The sequence below is a fragment of the Castor canadensis genome, chromosome 11, assembly GCF_047511655.1.
Source record: "Castor canadensis chromosome 11, mCasCan1.hap1v2, whole genome shotgun sequence".
Classification (NCBI taxonomy): domain Eukaryota; kingdom Metazoa; phylum Chordata; class Mammalia; order Rodentia; family Castoridae; genus Castor; species Castor canadensis.
Genome location: NC_133396.1, coordinates 50,766,122 through 50,779,982, shown reverse-complemented (window position 1 = coordinate 50,779,982; position 13,861 = coordinate 50,766,122). Strand labels below are relative to the sequence as shown.

Below are 13,861 nucleotides of genomic sequence, written 5' to 3'. Positions count from 1 at the left end.
GAATAAAGTCCAGCCTCTTTGCTTGGCGCTCAAGGCTTTTGTTGAAGTCCCTTCCGGCCCATTTGCGCACACTCTGAGCTTCCGCCTCGCCCTTGCACTGCCAAGTCTACAAACAGACCCGGTCCCTCCTCCTGGTCTTTGCCCAGGCTGTTTCTGCCACCCGGAACGCCCGTCCTTTTCACTCACGTCCTTCGTTTTGATTTGAGGCCCAGATCACCTGTATTTAGCAGCCTTTCCAGATTCTGGTTTGTAAGGGTGACATGAAGTCACGAATATTAAGCAGCCGGGATTGCTGATCTCCCGGCTCAAGTTTCCCCATCTGTAAACCGAGGGTCCTATCAATTCCTTTTGGAAAGTGGGGATTACATGGGAGCTTGATAAGGAAGGTCAAGCCCGCAGGATCTGTGGAATGGGAAGGCAGGAGGACAGCAGAGACCCAAGCCAACCTCTCTCCCAAGCAGTGTGTGTGTGGTGGTGGGGATGGGGCAAGTACATGCACGATGCCTGGCTCCTGTATTTTCCTGGTGCAGCCTAGTGGGGTGCAGGTGGTAAAGTGGGGGTAGAAGGACACCTGTAGGTAGTGAAAAGGTGGCCAGTAAGTAAGGCCAAGGCCAGGTGGCCTAGAATCCAGCCCTAGTCCTGCCTGAACCACATTATGTGAACATCTGGCCTAGGCATGGCCTCTTACCTCTGATGGGCAGTTTGACTGGAAGGGTTTCAGAAGCCCAGTGCGATTGAACCTCTGAATTGCCCTTCACTATATGGGGGAGAGCTCACTACCACTGTACCCAGAAAGCCCTCACAGTGATGCCCTTAGGGTCCCCAGCTCTGCTATCTAGACAAAAATGTGAATCTCTTCTCAAGTCATCCCCCTCCCCCACACACACCACGTTGAAACTTCCATATGTTTCTTCCTGACTGCTTTTGAACAGGGGTCCTCCTCTGTCCTCTGTGAGGAAAAGCCAGGCTGCTTGGATATGAATCTTCACTAGGTCACTACTGACTGTGACCTTGGGCAAGTCCTTTCCCCTCTCTGGGCATTGATTTTTCCCATGTACACAATGGTGGTAATGATAGTTGCAGACTCATTGGGGTATTCTGAGGGTTAAATGGGTTAGTATATGTATCAGGCCAGGCACATAGTAAAAGCTTGGTAACATGAGCTTTTAAAACAACATGTAGCTGACAGAGTGACTCAAGTGGTAGAGGGCCTGCCTAGCAGTGTAAAGCCCTGTGTTCAAACTCACCAAAATACACACATACATACATAAAAACATGTCCGTCCCAGACATCCATTCATATCCCGTGCTAGGCATAATGATGACCTGATGACCCCTTAGAAAGCACTTGCTCTAAAGCCTCTGTCAGCACTTCTAGTTTATAAGGAAGGAAACAGAAGCTCAGAGAGGACAAGCAACTTACACAAGGTCACACAGATAATCAGCAAACAGCTGGAATTTGAACATAGCCCTCTCTAGTCTCCTAGTGTGATCCTTCAGCCACCTGGCCCTGATTCCCTTAGGAGGCTAGCCTGGGCTAGAGGAGCTAGAGGTGTTAGTATGTGGACCTGGGATCTGGCCAAGCCCAGCTCCTGTCCCACGTGGGAGCAGCAGTGAGGTCGTTTCTGTTATTTTTTTCACTGCCCTGAATTGTTGCGCATCCTGCCATACCCTTCTGGACCCTGAGCCTTGAGCTGACTATCTCAGGCTCCCATGCTACCCAGATATTTTTCCTGTATTGTTCTCACCCCACACGGGGATGGGAACCTCCTTAGCTCTGGATTGCCCCCAATATCTGCCTGAGTTCCTCTCTTTTGGGGCCTTGGCCCAGATAGGAGCCCAGCATGGTCTCTTATAGTGTCTGGGAATACAAAGGGTCTGACTCCTGCCACTCAGGCCTCTTCCCACTCTCTGCCTTGTGCGATTGTCGCCTCCTCGTAGGAGGTCTCCACCTCTGTGATGCCACACCAGAACAACTGCTACAACATGAAGCATGAGCCTTAAGGCCCAGGGTCCTAAGATCTGAAAGTCCTGAGTCTGGTTAGCCAGTGCTGGATAACCAGCACCCCCCTTCCCATCACTTCTTTGGCTCATAGATTTGCAGTCCAGCTCCCTGTGGGTCAAGTGGGCCAACTCTACCTGGGGGATCCACTTCCAAGTGGTCTCTCACACAGTAGCCCACTTGTACTCTGAAACCCAAAGGTCTCTCTTGCTTTTGTTTTTTTGCTGTATCATCTCTCCCTGACTCTCATACTTGAACTTGACTGGGAGAGGGGTTTAGGACAAAAGTAGTTAGAATGCTTATCATTCCTCATCACAACCCTATAACATTTTGAGAAATGAAGGAGCAGAGGGAGGCCTCAGAGCTGCCTCTCCTTTGATCCCAGCACATTCTTTTGTGGGTCACCATACTGAGGTGGGCAGCAGGGTCAAGGGCAGAACTCAAGGGGCTGGCCAGGAAAGTCACCTGGAGCCACAGCCCCTGTGGCAGTGTAAATGTGACAGACAACATACTTTCTGGCTCCTCCCCTGCCTCCCTCACCCTGGGTCTGCTTTTTTCAGGAGCAATGGGGCAAAGTGGGACAGCCCTGAAGCACTCAGGTCGAGGGCTCCTCCTTTACCCTCCCTGTCCTAGGGAGGTCCTGGGTAGCCTGCCAGCTGAATCTTCTGAATCTCTCCCAAGTTATCAATTCTCCCCACCCCTGCTGCTTCTACCAAGACCATGTCAGAGCTTCCCAGTCCCCTAGCCCTCCCCAACCCCACCTCCCCTCCTTGGTCTTCCTGCTTCCACGGTGCTCCCTGCAGTCCCAGCAGGTTTCCCCAACCCCACCCCACTGGAAAACCTTCCAGGACATCTCGTGGACTTTGGGATGAGATCCTAAAACCTTAACAGAGCCTGGAGAGCCATATCCAATCCATCCTTGCCAGCCTCCCATCCTGGGCCTGCCACTGGTGATATCTAACTCAAGCCCCACATAAACTGTGCCTCGCCTCATTGCCCAGCTGGCTTCCACTCAGGGCTTGTTCAGTTATTTGACCATATACAACTCCTAGTGCCTGGCATTAATACTCAACAGGCATTGAATGACTGAGTAAACCAATCCTTCTTTCTAGAGTTAGGCCCCACCCACTTGTCCATTCTCCTACTCCCAATCCTACAGCTTCCTTCACCAAGCTTCTCAAAGCCAACACTTTCCATCCACATTCATTCATTTATTTATTCTTTCATTCATACAACAAATACTTTTATGGGCCTGCTCTGTGTTAGGCATCATCCTAGGCTAGCTTCTTTATCTGGGGATACAGTAGAGAACAAACAGTTTTCTCTATTTGGAATAATCATCCCTTTCCCTTCCATCTATTCTTAGCAAACCCCCACTCATCCTTCAAAACCCAACCCTAATATACCATTCTCTAAGAAGCCCTTTCCAGCCTTCTCAGGCCCCAGTCCTGAGATGAAACGTCTCCCTTTTTCTACTACCCTACTTTTTATTTTTTGGTAGGACTGGGGCTTGAACTCAGGACTTCACACTTGCAAAGCAGGTGCTCTACCACTTGAGCCATGCCTCAGTCTATTTTTGCGTTGGTTATTTTGGAGATGGGGTCTCACAAACTATTTGTCTGAACTGGCCTCAAACCACAATCCTATTGATCTAAGCTCCAAATTATCTACTATTCCACTCTTGAACTTTGCATGGATCATCCAGTGATGGGGGCCTAGGGTTGGGGTGTGGAGTGTGGGGGACAAGGGTCTGCAGAGATGTCTGCTGAAAATGCTGCTCACAGGCAGTGCGTCAGGCATGGTTGCGCCTCCATCTCCTGCCTTCTCTCTCAGGCCTGTTTTCTAGCTACTCAGCAACTCCACAGAGGATATGGCTGCCAGGCATACCTTTTATTTAGACAGAAACGATCAAGGGTCACAGATCCGGGCTGAGGGGCAGCACAGGTGGGAACACCTGAGGAAGACAAGTGGGAACTGAATATGAAGCTGGAGCAGATCTGAGTATCGGGCCCTGAGTAAACCAAAGGCAGAGCCCAGTGCATCTAGGCCTCTGGGATGGGGCTTCCTCTCCCCAGCAGGAGTCAGGGAAGGGTCTGCAGCAGGCATGCGATAGGAAGCCCAGGGTCCTGCTTCTGCTGCATTGCATTGTGGGCCAGCCTTTGAAAGTTCCTCTTGCTATCTGACCCCCGGTTGCATGCCTATGATTCTGTCCCAACTCTGCATCTGCCCTCTTAGGTTCTTGGGGACTAGGTTTGTTCCTTCTGCCTCCCTGGTCTTTTCTAAGGTTCTGGCCCCTGACAAAGGTCACTGACTCAGAAAGGCCAGAGACCCCCTTGAGGCCACACAGCAGGTCTTCTGGCAGGTCTGGTAACTAGGATCAGAGCAAGGTGATCTCACTGGGGGGCAGTGTGAGCCGCTTCTCCCGGGCACTGAGCAGGTTCTCCACATGCACGGCCACCACACGACACAGCTCCAGACCCTACAGGGGACACAGTGAGAGTCAAGATCACCTAAACCTCACCCAGCTCTCACCTTGGGGCTGGACATGCAGAACACAGGTGTGGCTGTGAAAGAGATGGAAGCCACCCTCCACTAAGATGCTAGGAAGAGATGTGGAGTTGGAAGACAGAATGGCAGGATGTAGGCCATGCAGGGAACCAAATGCATCTGTCAGCTTTGCTGCCTATGAATTGTGTGACCTGGGGTCAGTCATTTCTCTTCTCTGATCCTCAGTGACCTCATCTATAGGAGCTCAGTTTACCAGACCCTGCCTCGCAGGATCGTGGTAAGGATTCAGTGAGATTCTATTGTATGCAAATCCTTTAGGTTTTAAAAATATTAGTACATGGGGCAGGGGAGTGGCTCAGTGTCCACCACTTGTCCAGCATGTACAAGGCGCTGGGCTTGATCCCCACAGTTACCTCCCCCCATTAGCCCAATCAATAAATGGCAACCTTTTCTAACCATGTATTACCATGGTTACCCCTGGTGCCCACCACCTGGAAGGGGCAGTGATGGATCTACAAATGTGGTTCTCAAACCAAACCCAGTGTTGGGGTCCCCCAGGGATTTCTTGGGTGACACAAGTTATTCTGAGAGGGACAAAATGATGACAGCAGAACTTCCTGAGCACTGCCTGGGTCAGGCCTTGTCCCGAGAGTTCTGTTTAATCCCTGCAGTGTCCCTAACGCAGCACTGTTACATCCTATCCTGCAAGGGAGGAAGTTAGGGCCGAGGCTAGGAAATTGCTCACCCTACATCTCACAGCTGGTAGACAGCAGGTTCAAACCTCAGTGGAAAGAGGCCTGAGGCCACACTCTGAAGTGCCTTTGCCAAGGTCAGCTGTGACCACCCTGCCTTAGGGCAACCCCAGATAACTGAACAGTGTATGCAAGATAGGGAGTCCTGTCATGCAATGTCCCCCAGAGGCCCATGTGTTGGGGGCTTCATCCTTGGCTGGCAGATCTAATTACTGAGAGGTGATTGGATCCTGAGGGCTCTGACTTAATGAATGGATTAATCCACTGGTGGACTTATACTCTGATGGGATCATTGGGAAGTGGTGGAAACTAGGAGGTGGAGCCTGGCTGAAGGAAGCAGGTCACTGGGTGTGTGCCCTTGAAGGGTACATCTTTTTCCTGGCCCTTTCCTGTCTGATTCTGTCTCTCTGCTTCCTGGCTACCATTAGATAAGCAGCTCTGTCCCATCCATGCCTTTCTGCCACGGTGTTTCTGCCTTGCCACAGGCCTAAAAAGGAATGTAGCCAGACACCCATGGACTAAAACCTCTGAAACCATGAGCCAAAATAAACCTTTCCTCCCTTACTTCATTTATCTCAGGTATTTTGCCACAGCGATGGGAAAGTGACTAACATACCTCCCCTTCAGTTAGTCTTTTGCCTACCAATAGGCTGTATTCACACCCAGCTTGACAGGTATGTAAACTGAGGCCCAAAGACAAGCAGAGATGCCTCATCTCACATAACCTGTCAAAGGCAGGCAAGACAGCGACTCAGGTCTCAATTGACTCAGTTGACTCCAATGCCACTACATTTAGAAATCACTTCCTCTGAGCCAGGTGCCTGTGGCTCATGCCTGTAATCCTAGCTACTCAGGAGGCAGAGAGCAGGAAGATTTCAGTTCAAAGGCAGCCTGGGCAAAAAGTTCTCAAGACCCCATCTCAAAAAACACTTCACAAAAAATAGGGCTGGCGGAGTGGCGCAAGGTGAAGGCCCTGAGTTGAAGCCCCAGTACTGCCAAAAAAAAAAAAAAAATCACTTCCTCTTAATTGCCTTCTAATTTCAGGTCCCCTGTGCATCCTCCCAGCACTGATCTTGGCTTATGGAGAAATTCTTCCACATCTGAGACTCTGGGCTCTGGGAAGGCCAGAGCTGCAGGGCTCTCAGTCACATCAGTATTCCTGTGGCCAGTGCAGAGCCTGCTCTACAGAGATGCTCAGTGGTTGTGTGCTGAGTGAATGAATGAGTGAATAAATGCATCCCTCCACATGTTCAGGACAGAGGTGGAGACCACAGCTTCCTCACTGTCGGGGCAGGGAGTTGTACAGAAGTAGAGAAACCAAAAAAGAATTTTATCCATCCATACATACATCTACCTATCCAGTATACACTGATACACTGTGTGTATCTTGCTATGGATGCAGCAGGAACAAGATGAGCAGATCCCTGCCCTCCTGGAGGTGACACTCTGGTGTGGGGGAGACAAACAATACGTAAACAAACACATTGAATGATTTGCAAGCTATCATGAGGGCCACTGAAGCAGAGGTGTGTCATTAGGGAGGACGGTCAGGGAAGACTTCTAAAAAGAGGGGCTTCTTTGTGATAAAGCCAAACAAAGGAACCTGCTTTCCCTAATTGCAATCCTAGCCCCATAATCCAGCTCCCATGCCTCAGTTCAGGTAAACTTCCTCTCACAGGGGATTTCCTTGTGAGAAATTAGGGAAGAGGGAACATTCCAGATAGAAAGAAAAGTGCATGTAAGGTGGGGCAGAGAAGGGAGGGCAAGCTCAGCACAGGGGGGGCTAGAAGAGGCCAGGATGGTGGATCAATTGAGCAGATGGGACAGGGAGGGAGAAGAGGCTACAGAGGTGATAAGGAAGAGACAGGGATGGTAAGTTGGAGAGACCTTCAGGTCTCCAAAGGAGATGCTGAGGGAGCCTGGAATTTAGGATCCAAGCAGGAGATAGAAATATAGGGGCCATCACAGTAGAGATGGTTTTGAAAGCCTTGGGGCCAGATAGGGGTCCCAAGGAGAGAGTCCAGACTCAGCAACATATAGAAATGGTCCAGGAGTGAAGGTGCCAGGAAAGGAGCCAAAGAACAGGTGCTGAGGCAGGTATAAGGGAGAACACCAGAGACCAGAGAGTGGATTCTGGGAAGCCAAGCAGACCTGGAACCTGAGGCTGCCAGAGGGAGGAGTAGGTAACGCTTGACAGCAGCAGGTTGGGGAATGGTGAGAAGGTGGAGCTAGGCCCTAAGTCACTTTGTTCTGGTTCTGTTCCTTGGTGGCAGAGTTGGCTTGGTAGAAGCCCCCTCTCTTCCCTGAGAAATCAGCCTTCCAAGGCAGGACCTGCCATGGAGGGACAGGGGTAGGGGTGCCAGGCCCAGATGCTCACAGGGGAGATGGCAAGCAGAAAAGGGAAGACATGGAGTGAAAACTCTGGGCCTTCCCTGTTTCCTAGGAGCTGTGAGATTTGGACAGGAGTCTAGAAGTTCCCCCATGCTATCTACAGAGCAGCCATAGTTAAGAAGACACAGGATAGGTGGGCCTTGTCTTCCTAACTATCACAGAGGAATCTGCTTTCCCTAATTGCAATCCTAGCCCCATAATCAAGCTCCCATGCCTCAGTTCAGGTCAACTTCCTCAAACCTCCTGTGTTCATGCCTGCACTCAACTTTCTATGGCTCCCAAGAGCCCTTAGAAGAAAACTCCAGATTCTTAGCTTAACATTCAAGGAGCTCCAAGGCCCACCTTCCCTTGGTGGCTCCCCCCTGCCCCTGCATCCCATCAAAAACCTTGCTTCTGTAAACAACATAGCCCTTTCCCACAGTTCCTCTGCCACACTGCTTCTCTGGAGGACCACCATGATGACTTGAAGTTCTTTCCCCTGCACTTGGGGCATGGCCAGACCTAAAGAGCCCAATGTGTATAATGAGGGAACCAAGGCCTGGTTGTCAGGCTGGCTGGTGGTGCGGGCCCCACCTGCTCCAGCTGCAGCTGCATGGTGCGCTGGACCGCCACATCCCCCAGCACGATCTCCACATAGGGGTAACTGGAGTTGGCCGTGGGCCGCTGGGTCCGTGTAGACTGGATCTCCTTCAAGGGGAAGTTCACCATCAGCTCCTGGGAGTGGGAGGAGAGGGGCTAGATAGACCTGTGTGTGGGGATGGTCTCAACCATGCCAGCCCCTTCCCTGCAAATCAGATTATCAGATCAGAAGAAGGCAGGAGTACAGTTCCCCTGGGCACTTGCTGTGTGACCTTGAGCTGTACTTCTCTGGACCTCAGTTTTCTTACCGGTGAAACAGATTCAACAAATACTGGTGCTGCATCTACAGTGTTCAAGCACTGCTCAGAATGCTTGATGTACTGGGGTGTAATGGATGCTGTTGGTGCCCTGACCTTGACATCAGAGTTGCTTCCAGGAACATCTTTATCATGGAGCAAATTAACCCCATGCAGGGAAAGCTGGAGCCATGGAAGAGTCAGGAAAAAGTCCTGACTACTTACCTGTGGGGCATGGTGTCATGGGGGTCCCCTCATCCCCAGGAAAGAAGGAATACCCAAAAGGCATGTTCAACACTGTCTCCTGGGTCCCCCACTGAACTGACCAACAGTCATACTCACTGGGAAGGTGGACTTTATTGCCTCTATCCCTTCCCTGCCCTACTTCAGTGTCCCTAAAATCACCTCCAAATAAACCAGCTGCCCTGGAATCCTCCTCTCAGGCTCTACTTCTGAAAGCAAAGACTAACAAAGGGGGTATCAAGTCCTATTTGTTCAAATTCTTTTTGTTGTGTGTGTATGTGTACTGGGGATCACACCCAGGGCCTTGTGTGTGCTAGGCAGGCACTCTACCACTTGAGCTACATTCCCAGCCTAGCAAGTCCTATTTGTGATGGGCTGCCTTGTGTGTCCGGAAATTCCTACATGAAGCTGAAGGCCCCAGTATTTTGAATGTGACTGACTGCATTTGGAGGTAGGGCTTTTGGACTTTTTTGGTGCTACTAGGATTTGAACTCAGGACCTCACACTTGCTAGGCAGACCTTCTACTATTTGAACCACGTCGCCAGCCCAGAGGTAGGGCTTTTAAAGGGGTAATTAAGGGGCTGAAGATGTGGCTCAGTGGGAGAGTGCTTGCTCAGTATGCACACGGCCCGGGGTTCCATTCCTACCACAAAAAATAAAAAAGTAAAGAGGTGACTTGTGGGGAGCAGAGTATGAGAAGCCTATGAGAACTTGACATAAGCACATCTATGTCCAATAGTCTGCAGGCTGAGTTGGCACAGCCCCAGCTACAGAACTTGCTCCACCTCCTTATTGCCACTGTATGTAAAAGACTAGCTGAAGGAGAATGCAGTAGGCTGCTTGCGAGGGGGAGGGCTGCTGTTGTGTGTCTGTGAGTCTAAGGACCAAGACTTTAAAGACTAGAAAAGAAGAGGCTTTAAAGAATAGAAAAGAAGTAAGGTTCTAAGGAATAGAGAAAAGAAGTAAGGTTTTAAAGAATAGAGAAAAGAAGGAAAGTAAAGGAAGAAGAAAAGAAGTAATGCTGCTGTTGTGTGTCTCCATCCAAGCACCCAGCACACCTGACCCCATCGTTTTGCATGTTTGTCTTCTATCTTTTGTCCTTTTTGCATCTCCATTCGCCCCCAGTTAGGTTCGTAGGACAAGCTTACTTAGGTCATTAGAGTGGCTCGGTTAAAATGAGGTTTCTGGGGTAGGCCCTAATCCAGTATCACAGGTATCCTTATAAAAAAAGGAAAACTGGGCACAAAGAGACCCCAAGGATGGGCACGCACAAAGGAAAGGCCTGGCAAGGATACATGGAGACGTGGTCATCTGCAAACCAGGAAGAGTTCAGACCTGGGACATCTTAATCTTGTACTCTCAGCCTCCAGAACTGTGAGAAAATAAACTAAATTGCGTGAGTCACCCATTCTGGGCATTCGAGTGCTTCACGTGGGCCTTGCCTCATGTCCCCTTTCCATATCCTGTAGGCCAGGTTCCACTACCCTAGTATCCCACTCTCCATTGGGGAAAGTGAGGCTCCCGGGGGCGGAGACTCACACACATGGTAAATGGTGAGGCTGGGCTTCCACAGCTGGCAATCTTGGCCCCCCATGAGGGGGTGGGGTCCAAAAGACAAAAAGGACAGGGGACAGATGGTCAGGGCCAGGCTGAGGCCACTCACATGGGTCTCAGTGCTGAGGAAGTTGAGGCCATTATGGTTGACAGCGAGGATGCAGGGGGCTGGCACAGCCACATTGCTGCAGCTCTGGATGAAGAAGAAGGAGGAGCCAAACATAGGAAAGGCACTGAGGAGACCTGTGGTGGGAAGAGGGTGTTACTGTGACAGCCAGGTTCACACACAACAGGATAACCATAGCCCAAGAACACCTGGCCCTTGACTTCCTTCTCTTCCCACCTCTCTGGCCTCCCCACTTCCTGCCTCTTCCTCTACCCATGCAGAAGCTCCCATGTACTGCTTTTTGCCCAAGGTCATCTTCAGCCTGGTGAGGCCTTCAGGAATGTGTTAAAGTCTTCTTTCCAGGTAGGTGGGTAGCTCGGCTAGCACCCAAAAGAAAAAGGTGCCTCTATCCCCCTCCCCTGGGAACCCCCAGCCCTCTGTGACCAACTATTACCTAGGAACTGGGCGCGGGCTTGGTGGGGGCTGAGCGCCTGCGCCTGCTGCCGGTGTTGGCTGACCAGGTTGAGCCAGGCCGCACCTGCTGTTATGTGGTAGAGCTGAGCTGGGATGTACTCTCGGACTTCCCGCCTGTGTGGGGTACATGGGTCCTGAGCATCCACTGCTGGATCCCCACTGCATGGTACATATGATGTAAAGTGGATGTCACTGCTACACCCCCCCTGAAAGACTAAATGCTGGAAGAGTGAAAGGGGAAGATGGGGTCATGGATGGTATGGTGCCTTGGCTCCCAGCAGGTGCTCAGTCACTGCCAGGGCTGGTACCACAAGGGTCCCTGTTTGCAGGTGAGGGAAGTGAGGCCCTGAGTTCCCCAAGGAGTTTACTACAGAGTGACTGCGGGAGTTGGTGCAGGACTTGAACCCAAGATGAGTGTCCTAGTGCCTATCCCCAAGGAGAAACCTACGCCAGAGGGGTGAGACGCCAAGGAGTGAAGGGACATTAGGGTAGGCAAAGCAGTGTCACATGGCTGGTCAGAGTATAGGGCAGAGAAGCCCTGGGCCTCTGGGCTGAGTCCCCAGGGCCAGCCACCCTACTCACACATTTCCTGTTCCAGCCCTCCTCCTCCTCCTCTTCTTGTGCTATTGGGGTTTGAACTCAGGGCCTCCTGCTAGATAGGTACTCTACCACTGAAGCCATGCCCTTAGCTTCTTTTGCTTTAGTTATTTTACTTTTTTGGTACTGGGTTTGAACTCAGGACTTCACACTTGCTAGGCAGGCGCTCTACCACTTGAGCCATTCCACCACCCCTGTTTTTTGTGTTGGATATTTTCAAGATAGGGTCTCACAAACTATTTGCCTTGGGCTGGCTTTGAACTTAGATCCTCCTGATCTCTGCCTTCTGAATAGCTAAGATTACAGTTGTGAGCCACAGGCATCCGGCTGCTTTAGTTATTTTTCAGGTAGACTCTTGTGCTTTTTTGACCTTAGTCTAAGATCCTCCTACCTCCACCTCCCACATAGCTAGAATTACAGGTGTCCACCACCATCCCTGACTTGTTTTGGGGTTTTTTTGGTACTACCAGAGTTTGAATTCAGGGCCTCCTGCTTGCTAGGCAGGTACTCTCCCACGTGAGCCATGACCCCAACCCCAGCTTGTTCTTTGAGATGGGATCTTGCTAATTATTTTTGCAAAGGCTGGTCTTAAACCTTGACCCTCCTATCTCCAGGGCTCTCAATCTGTTGCTCAGTCTGCCCTTGAATGTCCAGGTTCAAGGGATCTTCCTGCCTTAGCCCTGTAATAGCTGGGACTATAGATATGCACTATTACTTAACTACTCTACTTAAATTTGTGATTTTAATTTTTTCTCAGTTTTTAATACTGAATAGAGTAAATATAGCAATAGATACAACCTATGTAAACACAAGCAATTTGGGGTCTTATTTTTCTTTTCTTAGGTTTTTCTCAGTGCTGGGAATGGAACCCAGGGCCTCATGCCTGCTAGGCAAGTGCTTTACTACAGCTGGGTGCCAGTGGCTCATGCCTGTAATCCTAGCTAGTCAGGAGGCAGAGGATCACAGATCAAGGCCAGCCCAGGCAAACAGTTTAAGAGACCCTATCTCGAAAATACCCAACACTGGGCTGGGGATGTTGCACAGTGGTTAGGTGCCCCATGCTTCACTTAAATGTGGACAACCGTAGAGGGGAATAACTACAACTCAAAGGTACAAGTGATGTTCCATTTCTCCCAAGGAAGATCCCTCATACCTAAATAAATAAATAAATAAAAGATCCAACACAAAAAAGGTCTGGCAGAGTGGCTCAAGTAGTAGAGCACCTGCCTAGCAAGTGTGGGCCCTGAATTCAAACCCCAGTTACCTGCCCTCCCCCCAAAAAAAGCAATTGCTCTAACACTGCAATTACAACCTCTGTCCCCATCCCCCAACTCCGGGATCCTATTTTCAAGAGAGTTTTCGTCCTGAAACTAAAACATTTGGGTGTGATTGATTTACATCATGAGCCCATCACATCTTTGTGAACACCAGTGCAAAGACTATCTAACTCCTCACAATGTACTTTACAAATCCCCTGTTGTTGGATATTGACGTTGCTTCCAATCTTTTGCTGCTGTTGGCAGTGAACATTTTTTGTGGCTAAATCTGCATAGCCATGTGTATTTCCTGAACCACAAGGTATTATGTCCTGAAGCTTTTTTAGCGTTAATTTTGCTCGGAGCCACTAATACTAGCCAGAAGCAACTTATCGTTGGAGGGAGGTGGATGGGGTACTAGGTCCTATGGGAAGTGGGAAGACTTCAACTCCAAGTCCAGGACAGACCCTTCCAGTCAGCCTCCCTGGGGCAGAGGGCAACCTGGGATGGACAGCAGCAAGGGAGGTGGGGGTGGACTGCAAGGGTCAGACTGCCTGTCCTCCCCAGCTAAGACAGGCAAGCAGGCGCTCACACACTGGGCAGGTAGAAGTGGTCCTTGGCACGGTGCTGCAGTGAAGCCAGCTTGGACACCTGCTGCAACTGCTGCTCACTGGGCCAGCTAGCTGGCATGCTGCTGAAGAGACCCTTCAGGTAGTCGGGCAGGACCTGTGGAGAGCAGTCACATGTCTGAGGGACTGCCAGGCAGGTGCACACTTGGGCATTCCCTGGCCAGGGGCTGAAGACAGGCAACTGTAATACTTCTTTTGGGGTAGGATGATCTGTGGCTTTCCTGAGTTTGGGGAAATGATGATAGAGGCATTGGATGGGAAGCTGTGAAGGCTGTGGCCTTGAAGGCTAGGAGGGAGGTCCCACAGTGACGTGGGAAAGGCATGGGCTGGTAAAAGCAGAACATAGACACTATGCTGTTCATTAGACACAGTTTCCCTAGGATTTGTGTCAGGTTTTTTCTGGCCCACAAGCCTCCTCCTTAAATTTTAACATACTACCCGATGGTGCAGGACTAGCCTTCAAATAGTGTCACC

The 13,861-nt window shown here is 50.5% G+C and overlaps 1 protein-coding gene across 2 annotated transcripts in view; it reads right to left on the bottom strand.

The window, feature by feature from the left end:
- Nucleotides 1-3,204: 3,204 nt before the first annotated feature.
- The window catches only part of Myo15a (myosin XVA), a 53,955-nt gene continuing 43,298 nt past the window's right edge, over nt 3,205-13,861 (bottom strand). For both annotated transcript variants that reach the window (XM_074046671.1, XM_074046672.1), the window contains exons 61-65: nt 13,351-13,484; nt 10,886-11,019; nt 10,435-10,568; nt 8,226-8,366; nt 3,205-4,480 (exon numbers count right to left, since the gene is read on the bottom strand). In XM_074046671.1, coding sequence (XP_073902772.1) covers nt 4,379-4,480; nt 8,226-8,366; nt 10,435-10,568; nt 10,886-11,019; nt 13,351-13,484 — 645 coding nt within the window. In that variant the 3' untranslated portion in view covers nt 3,205-4,378. The remainder of the gene's footprint in view (nt 4,481-8,225; nt 8,367-10,434; nt 10,569-10,885; nt 11,020-13,350; nt 13,485-13,861) is intronic.